The sequence below is a fragment of the Telmatherina bonti genome, assembly GCF_933228915.1.
Source record: "Telmatherina bonti genome assembly, chromosome: 7".
Classification (NCBI taxonomy): domain Eukaryota; kingdom Metazoa; phylum Chordata; class Actinopteri; order Atheriniformes; family Telmatherinidae; genus Telmatherina; species Telmatherina bonti.
In genome coordinates this window covers 32,714,870-32,734,022 of record NC_136625.1, presented here as the reverse complement: position 1 = coordinate 32,734,022, position 19,153 = coordinate 32,714,870, and the positions used below count along the sequence as shown (strand labels likewise).

The following is a 19,153-nucleotide window of genomic DNA, read 5'->3' as shown; positions in this document are numbered from 1 at the left end:
TAGCTTGAAATTGCAGATTTATTTGCTGTAATGTCAGAAGCTCCGTTTAATTTTCCCTCCCTTCGCAGGAATCAAAGTCGGTGCTGAATCTCTTCACAAGAATCCGATAGTGATGGACCCGGATCAGGACTGATTCAGGAAGAGCCCGATGGGCTGAATGTTGATGCACACGGTCAACCAGCACTCAGAGACTTGTCTGTAGACCCCTCTCCACCCAACACCAACCTCCACTGAGACAGCACTTCCTTGAACTTTCTACAACACAGGATGTAGACAAAACATCCGATGACGACTGCCATCCCGAACAGCAACATCGCTGGTTTTAAAGGAAAAAAAAGTCACATGTTGTCTGCTTCAAAAGTTGGTCTTGTTTACTTTTCTGTTGTAAAAGTGATTAAGTTGTTTTTATTATATATTAGCAGATGTGTCCATGTACAACAGCTGTGAGCTGAATGATGACTGGTTTAAAGGCGCTCCTCTGTAACCGGATGAAGCCAGGCGTGGGAAGGGGTTGGGCGGCTTTCTATATTTTGATAATGCGTGAATATGACCTACATCGGTATGCAACAGAAAAGAAAATAAACTGGTCAACAAACCCAGTTGCTCATGAATTTGGGACAAAAAAAAAGTTTTTATTTAAACGGTTGATGTATATTCACAGCACTGTGACACTTTAAATGTTATCCTGCTTTAGTGACAGTGTTTTATTAAAAACGTGTTTGGCAGACACCCAAACTTCTAAATAACAGTTAATGCGTGTTTCTGATTTGGTTCAATCCCAATCTTACAGTTTCTCATTGACGATCCTGTTTTAACAAACTCGGCTTTTTTAGTTGCAGGTTTGACCAGATTTTTGCCTCTAAAACTTGCAGATCAAGACGAAACCTGCAACATAGCAGCAGCAGCAGCTCTGACTAGTATTCAGAGTATCCAGACCCCTGCAGGCCTCTGCAGAGCAGAGAGAACTCCTTTACTATCTCCTTCACACGACGCTTGTTGGTTGGTTCCCTAAAAGAGGAAAAACAAAACGGGCGTTAAAATGTAAATAACATGAATACCAACCAACCCCACTGCCTTAAAGGCAGGAACACTTTGTAAACACTAACAATGATTTGCAAACCTCATAAATCAGCATAAAATCTATCAAAGTTTAAAGCGAAGCAGTTTTATATTGAAGGAGAAGGTTACACAATGAATTAAGACGATTACAGTGTGATCAGCCATTTAAAAGCCGTTTTCTAGTGGGTGTGGAAGGCATATTTGCCTCTTCAGCGGACATTATATTGAGTACAATTAAAACAATTTATCTGCAAAGGTCAGCTGGTGGCGCGCAGTAATCTATAAACAGCAAGGAACAGGGCAGAAGAAACAATAGCCGTGCAGAAAGGGCAGGTATGGTGAAGTAAAATAAAAACATTGAAACATTTATGTATTATTCATTCTTTTTCTATCCCGCTTAGTCAAATTAAAGGTCACAGGCAAGCTGGAGTCTATCCCAGCAATCACCAGTGAGAGGCCGGGTACACCCTGGACAGGTGTAGTCCAGGGTATACACAGGTATACAGAGTATACCCACTTCTTTTTCAGTAAGGATTGAGTTCACCCACTTCTAAACCCCCCTGTGATGCTGCTTTCACGTCTACAAAAGTCTCTATAAATGTACCTACGTGCTACACTGGTGCAGTTAGCCATCAGCTGCGTTACCGTCAGCCTGAACATAGACATAATACAGATATATGTCTATGAGCCTGTCTCTCACTAGTCTGTGTGACAGTCCTTTCATAACTCTTCCTCCCTAAAACCAAAGAAATAATGTGATAAATATACAGATCAATTGTGGGGTGAACTAAATAGAGTAGTCTTAAATGCTGTTTTTCTGAAAGAGTGTTTTTTTGGGGCTACTTTTCTGTTTTTTTGTTTTTTTTTTAAAAAAGGGTGAAAAATTGAGAATATACCCACTTCTCGAGGGACCACTACACCACTGCCCTGGACTGGTTGCCAGTCCATCACAGTAAATAACACGATAATATATGATATTCAGGGCTGGGTAACATGACCGCAAAACAATATCACAACTAACTGAACATGTTATGGTGAATACAATTAATAAGCAATTGTTTTATTATTGTTTTATTTTCATTAGGTTTATTTTTCACCCTCATTGCTAACAAAGGTTTTGTTACACATATTTTCATAATTGAAGAGGAGACATTAATTTTAAAATAAGTGCAAAAAAGCAGTCAGTTGTGATATATATGACAATTTACCATCCCTCGCTACCATCCCCTCACCCCGGCAACCACTCCCTACCCACCCCCAAACTGCCCCTCGCCCCCCACCCAGAACCAACCCACCTACCCTCTGACACCCCACAACCACCTAGACTTAGACCCGCCTCCTTCAGCTTGCTCTGGATTTTTTTAAGCTGATATGACTGAAAACTCGCTGCTAACAGTTTGATGTCACATGCGGCCATCATGCTTTTTATCTTTAAAAAGCAAAATCTCCTTTCTCATCCTCAATCTGCGATACATAAAGCAGTGAATAAACACACCCAGGATCCGTTCAGGCAGCCACACCTCAAAGAAAAACATGATACTGTATTCTCTGTATTCCTTCTGTGTCCTTGCTAGCCCTCCTAGCTTAGCAAAAAATTCTCCCATCAGAGTTCTTGAAAAACATCTTTTGAATTCCCTTTATTAATTTAGTTTTGGTGAGCTTAATCATCATTTTCTGTTGCCATGGTTGCAAGTCGCAACAGATCTGGAAAAGAGTTCAATGTTCATGGAAAAACCACTTGAATAGAACAGCTTCTGAAACTGTTAAAATACATCTTGAGAAATAGCTTGACGGCAGATTTTCTAAAAAAAAAAAACAACAAAGATTCCACTTTGAGGAGGACGGAGATACCAAACTTTTCGCATTTTGGAACAGATATTTTGGTTGCTGCTACTGCTGTTGTAGGTTTTCTCATCAGAAGATGAAAGAAGTCATTCAGAGCACATCTTTACCCCCTCCTCCATGTTATAAAACATCATGATGTGCAGATGTGGAAAAAGTGCAGAGGCTGAAGTAATTCCTCATTAGAGCATAAAAACCATTTTGTGAAAGTTTTTTCAAATTCAGGAGTCTCCATTACCAATTTTTCATTGTGATATTTAGGTTCTACGCAGTTCTAGGTGTAATGAAAATGCAATTGATAAGTATGAGATGCTGAAGAAGCAGCAGAGGTGGACACAGAGGAAGAATCACATAACTGCTTCATGCAACAACGCTGTTTTCACCTGCTGGTTTCATCTGCGACGCAGGCTTTTCGCATCCTGATGGTTGGTTGGTGTGAATTGCTAAACAGGGTGTACCTGTCTCTTGCCTTATGACAGCTGTGATTATTTTGATTAATAAATTGTATATTTTATTTCTGCTTCTCAGTGTATATAGAACTAGGCCTGTCACGGTAACAAATTTTGCCGTGCGATTAATTGTCTCAGACAATAATATCGATAGACGACAATATCGTGCTGAGCGATTACTGTTGTTATTTTGAGACCATTTTCAACTAAAATAACAATAATGCCACAATAATGCAAGTACACCCTTTCAAAGATCAACATACTTTAATTTCTAAATTTAGCTCGATGTGCAGACTAGTTTATGCTCCTCCAGTCTCCAGTCTGCTAAAACAGATCAGGATTTCTCCTGGGGTTTTGGCAACGTGGTTATCTGGCACGTATGGTCTCTAAACACTTGTAACACAGTTACGTGGTCTATGGTCAGCTCACATAAGGGGACATGTTTGGACTGGAACAGAGGTGGAATGGTAAAATTCAATATCTTTGATCTCCTTCAGTATGTTTTCATGTCATTGGAAAGTTGTGGATTTGCCGTTTGTAACATGTTTGTTCATCCAGGCAGATTCATACTGGCTGTGAAATGTTTGCAACATTTTTCAAAATGTCGCATTTTTAACAATATTTAAGGGCAGCATGGCTTTACCAACCATGCTATCTGAGTGCACACCATGTTGCACTGTCCTGTTTGTCTTTAATCTGTCTGTTAAACACCCCAGTGCTTATGAACTGAAGATGGAGCTAGCCTGTTTGTTAAAGGGGTGCTATTATGGTATTTGGAGTTTTCTGAGCTTTCTACAGTGTTACAGTGTTGAATCCTCATCAGACATGTGAACGGCACTGTTTTTTATCACCTAAACGCATGTTTGAGTTTGAGTTTGAGTTCCAGCACTCTCTCCGTTTGGTTTCCATGGCGACGAAAAATGTGTCATTTTAGAGAGTTTTTTCTTCTTGGAAATCCTTGTTACGTCCCGGGGGATAAGGTTCGGTGATTGGTTACCTTCTACTGGTTAACAAGGGCATGTACAAATACATCAGGCGGGTGGAAAACGTGGGATAAAGTTATTTCCAACGATGGCTGGTGAGTTTACCAAAGAGAGACATCCTGCTGCATTCGTTGCTGTGGGTTGCTGTTTTCCACTTCGTCTTCAGGCTCTGATTCAGGTTCCAACATGTAGGGCTGTATGCTATGTGTTGACATTGTATTTTGTGTTTTTAAATTGAGTTCATATGAGCCTAATCCTTCTGTTTATGAGATGTTACAATGACGACGAAAGCAGGTGCGGTGCGCGCTCCCGATGTAGCGCAATGGTGGGAGGCGGGGCTTAATGCAGAAGAGTCTCAATCCACTCGTTTTGCCCACAGGCTGATCTGACAGCCTACGGAGAGGGTCAGTCTGAAGTAAATAAAGTGATTTGTGACAATAACTCGATCAATCCCAGCCCTTCTGGTCTCAGAAATAAAAATAAATTAGCCTGAAATGCACATAATAGTTCCACTTTAAGGTCTTAAGTCCAGATGGAAGCTTATTGTGTTGCCGTGTTTAGTTAATATTGTCTTAAAACAAATGCAGCAGAAAAGAAAAACAACTGCAAATTATTGCGTCTGGTAAACTTAATGCGTACATTTTTGCGATTAATTGACGTATTGCGTTTTGCGACAGGCCTATATAAAAAACAGCCTTTAGTTTACTGGATGAAGACGCATGACGGGAAGTCGTGGTCGTCAAACAACCCAAATCATGAGCTTTTGGTTTTGGTATGATGGTGATGATGTTACCTTAGAAATTGCTGAGTGAAGGTACGTTTCTGCTCCGTGGACACATGGGCTGAGGGGAACCCTGGGTTCTGCAGAGTGGCCTCCAGCCACTGAGGCAACAAGGTGGGACAATGTCTGTTTAGATTCAGCAGGACATCAGAGAACGGCTCCGTCAGACTGCGGGGAGAACCGCCTCCGATCGCCTGCGAAAGGACGAGAATTTACAAGACAATAAAAGACAGTGAGGTGACATTTTAAATTCATTCATTTTCTTAACCACTTAGTCCAGTTAAGGGTCCAAGGGAAGCTGGAGTCTATCCCAGCAATCACTGGGCGAGAGGCAGGTACATCCTGGACAGGTCACCAGTAGGGTGACCCGATCTTCTCTCACCAAATGTGGGACAAAAACTATGAAAATGTGGGACAATGTGAAATTCCACTCTGACAATTTTTTTTTTTTTTTTTTTTTTTTTTAAAACCTTTCTATGCTGCTCTTTGGTAATAAAATTACTATCCAAACATAACAAATCAGTTATTATATTTTTATTTTTTCTATTGAAATTCAAGTTCTCTGACAAAAGGAAACAGTAAAAGCTTTCATACTATTTCCTTGTTTCTTTTGCGATATCAAGAATCAAACAGAATTAGCAGTCGAGGCTTTATCAGGAACATGTCCATTGACTGGGAAGCCTCCCTCTGAGTAGCGCGTTTTTTTGTGACTCGGATTTTTGGTGCCGTTTCACATCATATTTCCCACCATGTGACATAGAAAAATTACTCTGACAAACATTACAAAAAACCCTCTCAGTCTCCTCGAACAGGTCTAACCCAGGAATTTAAGCTTTCCCAGTCTTTGTTGTAACAAAACTTCCTTTTCTTCTTCACTGCGGTCGTCTCCCTGTCCTCCATGATCGGTTGGTGTATTTTTCTATTTATTTATTTTCGTTAGTGGGTGCACCGGTGCATCCTAGATGTGCATTAAGTCCCGCCTCCTAGTTTGATTGACATGAGTGTAACTCAAATTAGCAGGCGGTGTGATGTGACAGCCGTCAAATCTTTTGCCACACACAATTAGTAAAAGCCAGTTTTGTTTTGTTTTCCTTCACAAAAGTGAAGCCTGGTTGTAACAATGTGGGATAGCGCCCCGTTTTGTGGGACTTGTGAAAAGTAATAGAAAAGCGGGACAATCCCGCACAAAGCGTGACATCTGGCCACCCTAGTTACCAGTAAATTACCAGCCCAATTAGATCTATTATGATTCATATTTTTGGAATTTGTCTCAAAAAGCCTGGTTCACCTGGAGAACGGTCTCCGTCAGGAGCTTTCCATCCATCTGTATCACCTCAGCAAGCGGAGGCATGTCCTTACAGTGTCCCAAGAACTCTGTCTGCCGGGGACATGACAGAAACGATCATCCACCGGGCGCTCCATTGATACAAGAGGAAATCTGGCACAAGTCAGTCTGGACTTACAAAGAAAAGGCACGCGGCTTTTGCTGTTGGCGTCTCTGGAAATTTGATGGACATAATCCCTGAAGAAAAAGCAGAAGAAGATTTTGTTTGGTAAAAAGGACAAACAGAACAGGTTGAAGAGAAAAAGTGTCTCGTATCAGCCTCAAACACCTCAGTGATACTCACCACAGTAAAACAGTGCTTTAACATCTAACTGGTCAGACTGGTACAAATCAGGCTTCCTTTTAAGAATCTAAAGGTCACAAAACACACAAATGCTGCACTTCGATAAATTTTCTGTCTGCATGTATACAAAGAGCGATTGGAGGAGTTAACAGACCTGAGCGTGGAGCTGCATAAACGATTCTGCAATATCAGGATGATCCCTCGGACCTGCCGAACAGCGGATGAGTCAAAGCTACGTTTTAAAACATGCAGAAATGCAGACGCTCTCTTTCACCTTGTTGAAAAATAGTAAGTGTTGTTGAAGTCAAGACATCAATGAGGCTCCTGATGTTGGAGATGTGATGATCCTCTCCAGAAAATATGTGAACCATCTAAAATAAAAATAGAAGGAATGAGAGTTTCCACCAAATTCCAGAAGGGGTTAGGTTTTTTTTTTTTTTCAGGCTGTGATATGCCTAGCCGCAGTGGTGTAGTGGTCCCTCAAGAATTCAATTCAACTTTATTTGTATAGTGCCACTTCACAACATTATTGTCACAGGGCACTTTACATACACGAATCAACATACACATCATTTCAAGTCAATTCATACATATCCTATAATAGAAACCAACTGATTGCATCGAGTCATGACTTTGATCCAATTCCCCATCCTGAGCATGCACAAGGCGACAGTGGGAAGGAAAAAACTCCCCTTTAACAGGAAGAAATCCTCCGGCTCAGGGAGGGCAGCCATCTGCCTCGACTGGTTGAAGTGAGGATGCTGTAAGTTTTTGCTCTTTATAAGAAAAAAAAAAAAACCCCAGAATAAAAGTAGTCCAGAAAACGCAGTTTCAGAAACAGTGACATGTAGGACTACTCTACTGAAATCCACCAGTGTATTTGCTCATCGTCACATCATTTCTGCTCTTCGGTTTCAGGAAGGAAGAGTTATGGAATAACTAAACCAGTACTGCCACACAGACTGGAGAAAGACAGGCTCATAGACATATATTTATACATGTATTATGTCTATGTTCAGGCTGAAGTTAACGCAGATGATGGCTAACTGCACCAGTGTAGCATACTGGTAACCTTGTCTGAGCTGCTGGGTGACGTAGGAACATGTGTAGGGATGTTTGTAATTGTAAAAGCAGCTTTACAGGGGAGTTCAGAAATGGATATACTCAATTCTGACTGAAGAAGAAGTGTGTATACCCGCATATACCCGTGTATACCCAGGACTACACCACCGCCTAGCCGTACCTGGCGTGCCAGGTCCAGGGCCGAGGCTTGAGGGAAAGTGGAATAGATCTGCCCCAGCATCTCACTCAACTGAGCAACCATGGGCCCAAAATCGTGTAGGAGGGTTCGGACTGATTTATCAAAAACCCCACACACCGCCTGGAGGACCGGAAACAGAGCAAACAGACTGATCATGCATCCACAGACTCGTATCTATGCAAGAATAATGTCCTCCTACCTCAACCACCTCTGAGTCATGCAGCCATTTACTGAGAATGGTCTGAATCAAAGAAAACACTTGCTGCAGCACAACTACAACCTAAAATAACAGAAAATTAGGAATATTTTTAGGTGAAATCTCCATTTTTATTCAGCGATGTGCTGTTTTTCTGTGAACTCACTGGGTTTTGTGTGCTCTGCGGGGGTGGGACTCTGGGACCAGCTGCTGCCTCAAAGTCATCTGAATGTCTGCTGATGTCCAGAGTGGTAAAGAGACTGGACAGCATCCCCAGGATGTGGATGATGCTCGGTTTGTTAGTCAATTCAGGCTGCAGGGGCGAGAGGAAGAAGATGTTGCTGGTATGCAAAAACAATTATCTAAATATTGAGACATGTCATTGTTGGACATGAAAGTGCTTTTACAGATGTTACTGTAAATGTTAAGTTAAATATTGCTCTAAATGAGTCATCACAAACCCTGAAGTCTGATTACAGAACTGTATGTCAGACTGGAGAACAGCTTCAACATACTCATTAAATTAATTTAATCTGCCTTCTAAACTAGCATCACGTTCAATTTTGGATTTAATGACATGTTTACATCGAAATTAACATCATTCCTGTCGATTTTTATTCATTTTCTTTTCGTCTGTGCTTGTCTGCTCTTGTTCTTTCAGGAAGGTTTAGATAAATTGCTGACAGAACTTAAACCAACCAGCATCAGCTCTTTTCAAATGATGAAGAACTGCTTTGTTTTATTTATTTAAAGCTGCACTACTCTTCACGGATGTGTTCCCTAATGGTTGCTAATTTTGCACCCAACTTGTATCCTATTTCTTCTCTGAGATCTTTCCAGTCAGTAAAAGTCAGTCTGATGCTGACTTTTGTTTTATCTGTCTCTTTATAATTTTCTTTTCATCACAATTAGCATTAGCATTCTGAAAAACAAACTAGTACACGATTGTTGGCTTCAGCTTGATTTTGTTTTACAATTTTGTAATGTTTTGGGTTTTTTCTTACATGTACTAATAAACAGCACTAAAACCAGTCTAAAAAGGATTGTACACTAAAGAAAAAGCATATTTAAATGTATAAATTTAGCATTAAAACAACAGTGATTGCAGAACAAGTTCTGCCACATTTATCATTGATATTTACCTCCCGCTGGGCCAGTGTATCCAGCTGCTGGACATGAGGGGTGATGAGCGAGTGCAATTGGACTAAAATCTCTTCAGCTGGCAGGGCGGACAGAAGGAAACCCAAGGCCTGCATCAGCCACATGCATTGACTGCTCTGCACACACAGAGCACAAAAACACACACAAAGTCTGATCCAGTCATTTTTGGAAAATACTTAAGCTGTCCAGACTGGTTATTCACCTTATGAATTTCTTTCACCAGCACATCCTGTAAAAAAAGACACTGTGATCGCACCGTTGTTGAAAAGTAGCACAGAAAATGTGGAACAAGATGAGATTGTATGTTTGACCTGTGAGACAGTGAGGATATCCTGAGCGTAGGGGCCCAGTTCGAGTCTGCACTCCCTGCAGATCCTCTTCAGTGTGGACACGCTGGACACGGAGAGCTCTGCCTTTCCAAGGCCCTGGAGCACCATGGGTAATATGCCACCCAACATCACCGGATGGTCAGCCAGCCACTCAGCTAGCGACCCTGCAGAAAGATGTTACTTTAACAGCTGAGAGTAAACTCCGATACCATGATTCAATAGTCATTTTTTGCTGGTTTGTTGGTTACTACCTGCCTTCACTGTACAGTATTTTATAGTTTTAAGCACTTTAAATTTGTGTGACGAGATGTAACTTAGTTTTGTAGCAGATTTGTGGATATTTAACTCCTTTGTGAAAATATTTAGCCTTTTAATTTGGAATAAAGTTTCTGGAATCTGTTCTTCTGTTTTTGGAGCTGAAAACTTTGTAGCACAGTTAACATGTTGGCTTAGCAGGATCCCTTCCATCCATTAGCTCCACCACAGGGACATTACAGAAACAAATGACAATGCATGCTCACAGTCACTCTTAGGGTCAGTTTGTAATCACCAGTTAACCCGACATGCATGTTTTAGGACTGCGAGAAGAGGTCAGGGAGAACCCATACATGCACAGGGAGAACATGCAGCTGAGGATTAAACCAGGAAGATCACAAGCTTTTTTTTTTTTTTAATTCACAGCCATCAGGGGTGACCCAAATGGTAGAAGAACCACTTTTGGCCTTTTGGCATACGTGTTCTTCAACCTGGTTCAGAGCAGCTCATAAGGGAAAAAAGGCATGCAAAGCATAGAGGAATGATCAGATACATTTAAACAGCTTTTACAGTAAAGAATGAGTGGAGAGTAAACAAGCATCCAAGTATGTACCTATGGTGTACATGACTGTGTCAGCCAGCATAATGTTGCTGATGTTGATTCTGGGGATAAGACCAATCAGACCAGGAATAACATCAGAGTAGTTCACATCTATGGTCTCAGCTATGGACTGGAAGCCGAACAACAAAGCCTCAGTGTCCTTAAGGTGATGAAGAACAAAGTATGATGTGAGAACAAGAGATAGTGTGAAGGAGAAAACATAGGAGTGGCAGACAGACTGCTACACAAAGAGGAACGAAGCAAAACTTTCTGCAGAGTGAAACTACCCAACAGGCTCTTCTCCTTAAAAAAAAAAGGCTACGATACAAACCACAACTAAGCTCAGATGTTTGGTGAGAACGAATAGGGTTATTTACAATTTAATATATCTAAAACCAGATGAACTGAAAGACCATACACTTAACAGGCTGCAGAAGCATCTGCAGTGCAGAGATGTTGATGGTGGATATTATCAGAAGCACTCTATGATAATGTTTTAAAGGAGGATAAATTTCAGCCAAATCTTTATAAAAACTAAAAAAAAAAGGACATTTTTTACATGGTATTTTATGGTTATTATTATATTATTGTATAGTTATATGGTATTACTATATATGGTATGGAAAATGCAATGTTTTGTCTCATCAAAAGCCTCCATTTTTGCAGAACATCCATGCTCCCTTTAGAAAAATTGTGTAATTAATCTGACAAGTTATAATATAATATAATATAATATAATATAATATAATATAATATAATATACAATATAGTGACGTGACGTAACATCATAACATAACATAACATAACATAACATAACATGTTTTGTTTTTAAATTAAAAAAAAACTAAACAAAAGATGAAAAGCCCTTTTCTGTGGCGCACCTTAAAGAGAAATATTATGAGACAAATAACTTTATAACTTTTTGTTTTACTTGCGAGAATACATTATAAAAAATGAATGCTTGGATGGTCTAAAAATACCTCAGGCAGTATTCAGATTTGTGGGAAGGTAAGTTTGCATCATACAATAAGAAACACAAACCTCTGTTTATTGTAAAGTGTGAAAACATCCATAAAATTGATGCCTCTTCAGATGACGGCTGAACATCATATCGTTTATTATCTTTTTTTCTGTCTACACAGCACTTTTTCCGTCATCGCTTTCTGACTCTGAGTGCCGGTCACTGACAGATAAAGATGCAATTAAGTTAACTGAGAAGAACTGATCATGATGGTAAGTCCTCCAACTTGTATAATTGATCCCACAGCAATAATTCTTATTAGTCGGTATCACTTTATGTTGTGAGTGCTGTAGTGGAGCTTGCTAATGACATTACCTGCCATACGGTCGACTGCTGTGGATCCATTAGGTGCCTGCCCAGCCTGTCGTAGAGGTTACTGAGCAGCTCCGCTCCCAACATCTCGTATACATACATTAATGTGTCAGAGATGTCCACCCTGTAAAACAAGCCAGTGAAGAGAGCAGGTAAAGATCCAGCGTCAATTCTGGCTGCAAAATGGATGTTTTTCTATGCTCCTCAGTTTTAGTATGGTCTTTTTTTTATTTTATTTTTTATTTTATTCCAGTTAAATTTTTCCCATTACAAGCAGTAATCATTAAGACGATCATTAAAAAAAGCTATCATAATAAAACACAATTAGAAAACATGAGAGGGAAAAATAGAGAAAGCTGGACAAGCATTACAGCAGGGGTGCCCAAGTCCAGTCCTCGAGATCTACCATCCTGCAACCTTTAGATGCAACCCCTGTCCAGCACAGCTGAGTCAAATAGCTGAACTTCTCTTCTGCATGTCATTCAGCTCTGCAGAGGCCTGCTAACGAGCCACTTATTTGATTCAGGTGTGTTGGAGAAGGGTTGCACCTAAAAACAGCAGGATGGTAGATCTCCAGGACCAGACTTGGGCACCCCTGCATTACAGAAACCTGTTGAGTCAGCCTCCCAACTCTTACAGATGTTTTCGAAAGCTCTAAACTCGGATCAGCTCCTGCAGTTTGAAGTCAGTCTGGAAGCTTTTCTAGACTTCAGAGAATTTAAATGCCTTTTTGCCAAGTTCAGTGTCAGCTTTAGGGACTGTCAGTAAAAGACAGTCATTTGAGTGCAGACAACACTCAATGATATGCTCGACTGGAATGAAATATAATCACTAAGGTGAGAAGGATGCAGTCCAAGAATAATACCAATATGAAAGTGCATATAAATAGGGAATCCCACTGAACTCATGACATGTGCAGTGATGACTGAGAGCTTTGCAGCTGGTCAGAAACTTTAAGGCACTGTGGTACACACTGTCAGCGTAAGGACTTTCTAAACAGAGGCATGCATATACAGCAGGTCTCCGTAGTCTATCAGAGGCAGGGCATTAGCTTGTCCTAACAAGGTTTTTATATGTAATCTAAAGCTTAAATGTTTATCAATTTAAATACCTAAATACTTGTAGTGAGCGTCAAATCTGATATGACCGTCTTGCAAGGTGTTTATGTGGGGAGGAGAGTCATCTGCCTTCCTAGCATTAAAACAAAATATAGCTTTAGTTTTGACTCTATTTAGCAATAATTCCAAATCAGGCACTTGGGACTGTATGATGTGAAAAGTACACTGCAAGTATGTGCAAGTGTGTTTTAAAGTTTTATTGATTGTTTTTAAGTGTTTAAACTCCATGGGCCCACCCTATCTTACTGATGTACTGCAATCTTATGCCCCTCCCAGAGCCCTGAGGTCAGCCAATCAGCTCTTGTTGGCTGTTCCAAAAGCCAAGCTGAAGACCAGGAGGGACAGAGCCTTCGCTGTAGCTGGAACTAAACTTTGGAACAGTCTTCCTCTGTCTGTCAGGTCCGCTCAGTCTGTAGGCCTATTCAAGTCCAGACTAAAAACTCATCTTTTTTGCTTGGCCTTTCATCATTTAAACTAGCTTTTTTGGGGGTACACCTTGGCTTTTTATACTGATTTGTGTTGTTTTATATTTTTAGTATTTTTTTACTTGCATTTTATTTTATTGCTATCTTATTAGGAGATTTTATCGTTTAGTCACCCTAAGTTTTATTTTATATTTTGATTAGACTTTAAATAATTTTATCTGTATTTTCTGTACTGTGAAGCACTTCTGTCAGCAGGGGCTGTTTCAAATGTGCTATATAAATAAAACTGAATTGAACTGAACTGAATTGAATTGAATTGACAGATTGAACAAGAAGAGTGGTAAACCACAGTATCATCTGCATAGAAGTTAATGGTGGGGTGAAGGTGTGGACCCAAATGCAGGCAGGCAGGGATGCAGAACCAAGACTTTATTATTCCAAAACTTGATCAGGAAAACAGGGTAGGTACAAATACACATGAAGCAACATAAACTAACACAACCAACCAACAAGCGGAAACAGAAACCAAGGGGGGTATATACACACACACACAGAACAAGACACAGATGGAATGACGTAACTAATGAGTCCAGGTGAACCTAATCAACGGGAAAGCCAAACAGAAAACAGGACACAAGGGAACTATACGAGGAAAACTACAAAATAAAACAGGAAACTAGAACTAAAGACATAACATGAAACATTTTAATGATATCGAAATAAAATCAAGTATTTGAAATCTTTTGACAAAATAAATGTTTTGACCCAGGGTCTTACACTGAACTGTTGTCAAACCTCATCGTCAGGTCCAACTACTGTATTTTCTGCACCATAAGGCGCACTTAAAAAGCCTTTCTTTTTCTCAAAAATTGACGATGCGCCTTTAAACCCGGCGCACCTTATATGTGCACTGAGTTCCAAAATCTACTTTGAAAAATCAAGTGAAGCAAATGAATTCTGAGCTTGCCATCAGTAAGGATTAGGAGGATTAACACAAGAACACTGGCCATTGGTGTAAACTGCGAGTTTAAAGTTAAGTTGCGAGCATCATAGTATTGATGGATGAAAGACAGTAAACACATCTGTACGAAAACTGGGAGGCAGTGTCGGGTGAGTTACGCCGTATGTGAATGGATTGTGGATGCCTGGGGTACGGTATCTCCTTTGACTGTTGTCCGAACTTCTGCAAAAGAAGCTCGAAACATTACTGAACAGCCACCAAGCAACGAAACTAACTCCAACAATGACGAGAGAGAACCCGGTATGCTTTATGGCGAAATTGTCCAGCTGTTCAATTCAGATACAGAAGATGAGTACTTCGATGGATTTGTGACACAACACATTGATAAAAAAATACTGTGTGTGTTTTTAAATATGTACCGTAGTTGAATAAAGGCCAACCAAACTCAATGTTTTGCTTTCGTTACTTTGTTTTAGCATGCGCCCAAAAATACGGTGCGCCTTATGTATGACTTAAGCACAGAGATAGACTCTGTAATTGAGGCCTTATAATCTTATGCTCCTTTTGACCCGAAAAATACGATACTCAATTATTTTAGCGACAGATGAAACTCAAATAAGATATTTCAATTCCTTGAATCTAAAAGACATAAGTGTCATGAACTGAAATCTGATCTTAAAGTTTAGTAAAACTATGCATTAGCTTCCTTACTTACCTGTAAATTCTGAACTGTTCCTTGTCGTCAGACGTCCAGGAGGCGTAGTCCTCCTGAGAGGGATAGTGGGACTTATGAAGCAGCACATCCACCAGCTGGAAATAAACCGGCCTGTAAACCTGCAGGTAAACAGTCTGCTTCTCTTCCTCAAGGGACAAAATGTCATCCTGAAAAAGCGTGTTGAGAAATTTGGTTAATAATATAAAAAAGACTAGACTGATTTCACCTCTTAGCTTGACTTAGTTTCTATACCTGCAAAGTGTACCAGAAGGTGAGCGTAAGGGAGCTTGTGGTCTCACTAACAGGATAGTGTCCAGGCATGCCAGTGCAGAACAGGATCATGTTAACCAAAGCCAAATATGCTTGCCAGTGATCCAACTGTTCCAACAAAACCCTGTCACACAAATCAAAACACAACATATGTATTCCTGAAGTCTAGTTATTATAGAGGAGGCCATGAGTGTGTATCTGTGTATACCTGGAGTGCGTTTCCCCCAGAGCGACTGCAATGCGACAAATACCATGTGAAGTCTCCATGTCCCCATCCTGAGCAGCTGTCTTCAGCTGGTCATACAGACCCAGCACCTGAGGCATCAGGCCCAGAAGAGCATCAATGTACCTGCATACAAGTGTTCTGGGTCACACATCTAGAAACAGATCATCACCTACAATGTGGCATGCGTCTCACCTCTGACAGTCAGGCTGCGAGATGGCGCTAACTATCGTCTCCACGGCCGTGTCAAATAGTTCTGGGTTAGAGAGCGCACTGAAGCAGTCCTGGACCAGTTCCTGACTCTCTCCTAATGGTACATCCAGACCCACCCAACTGGATAGACACTGGAGCACTTTCTCCTTCACCTGATTGGACGAGTCCTGGCTTTGCAGGAGCTGTCGCAGCATTGGACACACCACAGCCCACTCCCCAGCCAGAGCTTCCCTCAGCTGAGCACGGCGAGCTTGAGCCAGACGACTGCTCTGGAACTCCTCTGGAAGTACGGTGAGAAGCTCCAGAAGAGCAACACAATGGAAATGAGGGTCCTGAGTGGCCTTTGCGCCAGAGTCATCTTTGGAATCAGGTTTCTGCGGTCGGAAGGCTCTCACCATGTCTGCTACCGGTTGGGACCAGGCTTGGGGGATTAAGTTAAGTGCCATCGAAGCCAGAGCTACACACAGACGAGTCAGAACCATTTTGGGTCCAGAGGAGAAGTGTAATATATGAGAGAGAAGCTGCATCCTCAGGGTCTCATGCTGTTCTGTGGGGAGGTCATTCCAGTGCCGTGAAACCTTGATGTGGAGGGTGCTTGCACCAAAAAACTGAACTTCTGGGATCTGCAACAAGACACATGTGAAGAGATTGTGACAATAAACAGCTGCTTTATACCTTTTCAGAGATTTGATATTCAACCAGATATGAATAATGGAAATGAAAATGTGTGACTATAGAGATTGTAGAGCAGAACCTTATCCGGGCTGAGCAGAGCCCAGCAGAACTGCCATGCCTGTGCAGAGGCCTGGGCCTGGGTCAGCCACTTCTGGGCCACGTTCTTACGCTCCATGTCTGGATCAAAGTACAGCTGGTAGAGAGCCTACAGGATGAAAAACAGACCAGTGCAGAGGGAATTCGTGTTGAAACTAAATCATGTGGTTATTTCTGCTGGAAACACCTGGAAACATTGATAAGAATATAGACTAACAGAAATCCAACTTCCTTCCTCCTTATGGACTTTATTTGACTCCTAATTCCTCACCTGCCGACACTGAGGCTCCCTATTGCAGAGGTCAAGCCCTTAAGCATCACTCATAGGTGTGCAGGGGCTGTATGACAGTGTGGAATATGTTGATCATGGTTTTCCCCAGTGATATGTATCTTATTGTATATTTTAATGCATAACCAGGATACACTTCACAGCAGAGGCAGATGGCTGCCTGTCCTTGAGCCGGGTTCTGCCGGAGGTTTCCTTCCTGTTAAAATGGAGTTTTTTCCTTCCCACTATCGCCAGTGTGCTTGCTCAGAATTGGAGATTGAGTTGGAGCTGCCAACTCAGTTTGTTGGTTTCCTTATATAGGCTATTATGAATTGGCTTTCATTACATTTTGTGTGTGTGTGTGTGTGTGTGTGTGTGTGTGTGTGTGTGTGTGTGTGTGTGTGTTGTTTTTGTTTTTTTTCCTGTCTGTAAAGCATCTTGAGTTGGCATTGCGGTGATTTGACGCTATATAAATAAAGTTGAATTGAACTGAACTTTCCAAACCTTAACCAAGTTGTTTGACTCATTTTACCAAGTAGGCTACATCTAGTACTTGAATCTTGTGCTTAAGAGTCAAGTGTTTATGCTTCTCCTCAGTCCCCTCAAGCTTCTTTAAATGGATATATTAAAATAATCCAAAACTAAATAATTATGTACTATTTTTATCCCTATACTCATTCCATGTTGCATGCTAGGATGGGGGTTCGTATCTTAAAAAAAGAAAATGCTCTAGCATTTCTGCAATTTGCCTGATTAGATTTGTTTTAGCTAATTGGCTAAAAATGATCACATATTTTAAAGAAAAGATGAAGAAAGTAAAAATAAAATAATAATAAGCAAGAAGGTGGATATTACCAGGAACAATTGAATTCAGAACTTTGAATGCAAACTCAGCAAATCAACAAACTAATAATGGGCTGAAATCAGATCATCCTTTGTATCTTAGTTTAGCCAGTCAAGCAAAACGATAAAAATACTTTTAAATATACACAATAATGTGTTTCCTAGTTCATTTTGAGTTGCTGTACTGATCATAAAAATAGGTTTTAACATCTTAGCTTGTTAGTAGACAGATTTTTACTTTGAAGTGGGCAAAGGTTTGTGCTGCCAACCTGAATTCTAGGTGTGTTCAAATTCACTTTACTAGCATAGCTTAGCTAGCTTTGATTAGCTACCATAGCTTAGCTTAGCTTTAGTTGCAGCTGAAAGTTGTGGAAGGCTTCATCATTCAATCAATTCATCTGACTGATCACATCTTTGATAACCCACTGTTCGCCAATGAAGGCCTGCCACACAGGGGCCGTTTCAACCAATTCTGATGCTAGTTTATTCCCATGGGATCCAAAGTAAACATCTGTCTTTTTGCTTTTGTCACCATCAGCATTGTTATTTATTATTATTATATGCAAATTCATTATATTATTGGTAATTGTTCATCTTTATTGGTGTTTAATATTTTATTTCAGTTGTTTTATATGTCTGTAAACATTTAAATTGATAAATGTTGTACATAAAAAGTTTATTTGGGTTGAATTTAGTCAGATTATTAATCTGTGCTTCCAGAATCAGTCACAGAAAATGACAGAAATGGGACAGATTTCTTTGTTCACTTATTAATGTGCATTCAGTCAATCATACCTGCTGAATAAGAAATAATTTTACAACAAAACAATATGTTGTCATGGCAATTAATCCAAAACACTTGCTGTTAGCTCGGCTATTATTAGGACAGCATATGGTTATAGCTGGTATCATGTTGCAAATGGTCCAGAATGGTCAACACAATGCTGATTTAAGCGTAAAGGGGGGGAAAAAAGTATAAAACATAAGAACTTCTCTTTAAAAGAAAAAAAGAAATCGGTTCTGTGTTTGTTAACGTTATTACATGTGGTGTCTGCAGAGATTTAAGTGACTGCTAGTTGACAGTAACTTACCGACTCCACATTCTCCACCGTGAACTCCTGCTCCACCGGGTCGTGTCCTGCGGTGGCTGGAGGCTCCATCTGCTGCAACCTTCAAGTGTCTTCCTGTTGCTAAGAAACTCAAACCTGATCGGCGATTATCAATGATCACAAAAGTCTTCCAGCTAAAAGTCAGGCAGACAGGGGACGCAGCGGGTCATTCAGTTGTGTGCGCACGTGTGTGCCTGTTCCAGGCGCGACATGGTGACCTCTGTGGGGGCAGAAAAGAAGAAAGACAGAACAACACTCCCACGTCTTCTGTCCCCACCAGAAAGTTTCTATTGATCTTTTCCTTCATAAAGTCTGACGACTCATAAAATGCTGCTGTGAAACTTGCTCGCAGCTGGTTC

General features: G+C 40.6%; 2 protein-coding genes across 3 annotated transcripts in view; one reads left to right on the top strand and one right to left on the bottom strand.

Moving 5' to 3' along the window:
* Window positions 1–207, top strand: part of fzr1b (fizzy/cell division cycle 20 related 1b) — a 17,080-nt gene extending 16,873 nt beyond the window's left edge. The window contains exon 14 of the mRNA XM_079243618.1: window positions 69–207. Within this exon, the coding sequence (XP_079099744.1) occupies window positions 69–110 (42 nt within the window). The 3' untranslated portion in view covers window positions 111–207. The remainder of the gene's footprint in view (window positions 1–68) is intronic.
* On the bottom strand, window positions 144–19,153 carry LOC306758316 (importin-13-like). 2 transcript variants are annotated; one of them, XM_079243615.1, is made up of 21 exons: window positions 18,777–19,153; window positions 16,558–16,683; window positions 15,786–16,426; window positions 15,576–15,716; window positions 15,350–15,491; window positions 15,098–15,264; window positions 11,882–12,002; window positions 10,558–10,705; window positions 9,672–9,853; window positions 9,563–9,589; window positions 9,342–9,476; window positions 8,366–8,512; window positions 8,203–8,283; window positions 7,986–8,123; window positions 7,017–7,113; window positions 6,897–6,949; window positions 6,743–6,809; window positions 6,578–6,636; window positions 6,403–6,492; window positions 5,127–5,308; window positions 144–1,008 (listed from the first exon to the last, which is right to left on the bottom strand). In XM_079243615.1, exons 1-21 carry the CDS (start codon window positions 18,843–18,845, stop codon window positions 915–917), a joined length of 2,907 nt encoding a protein of 968 aa, XP_079099741.1. In that variant the 5' UTR covers window positions 18,846–19,153; the 3' UTR covers window positions 144–914. The 2 variants fall into 2 exon arrangements, with proteins under 2 accessions (XP_079099741.1, XP_079099742.1); XM_079243616.1 differs by lacking the exons at window positions 7,986–8,123; window positions 8,203–8,283.

Bases quoted from the DNA above. Each gene is read 5' to 3' on its own strand.
- LOC306758316 (XM_079243615.1), bottom strand. From the start codon at position 18,845: ATGGAGCCTCCAGCCACCGCAGGACACGACCCGGTGGAGCAGGAGTTC. The intron at 9,854-10,557 runs GTACATACTTGG...ATCTTTCTGCAG, and splicing joins CACAGTCATGTACACCATAG to GGTCGCTAGCTGAGTGGCTG. The intron at 6,950-7,016 runs GTGAAAGAGAGC...GCTGTTCGGCAG, and splicing joins ACTTACTATTTTTCAACAAG to GTCCGAGGGATCATCCTGAT.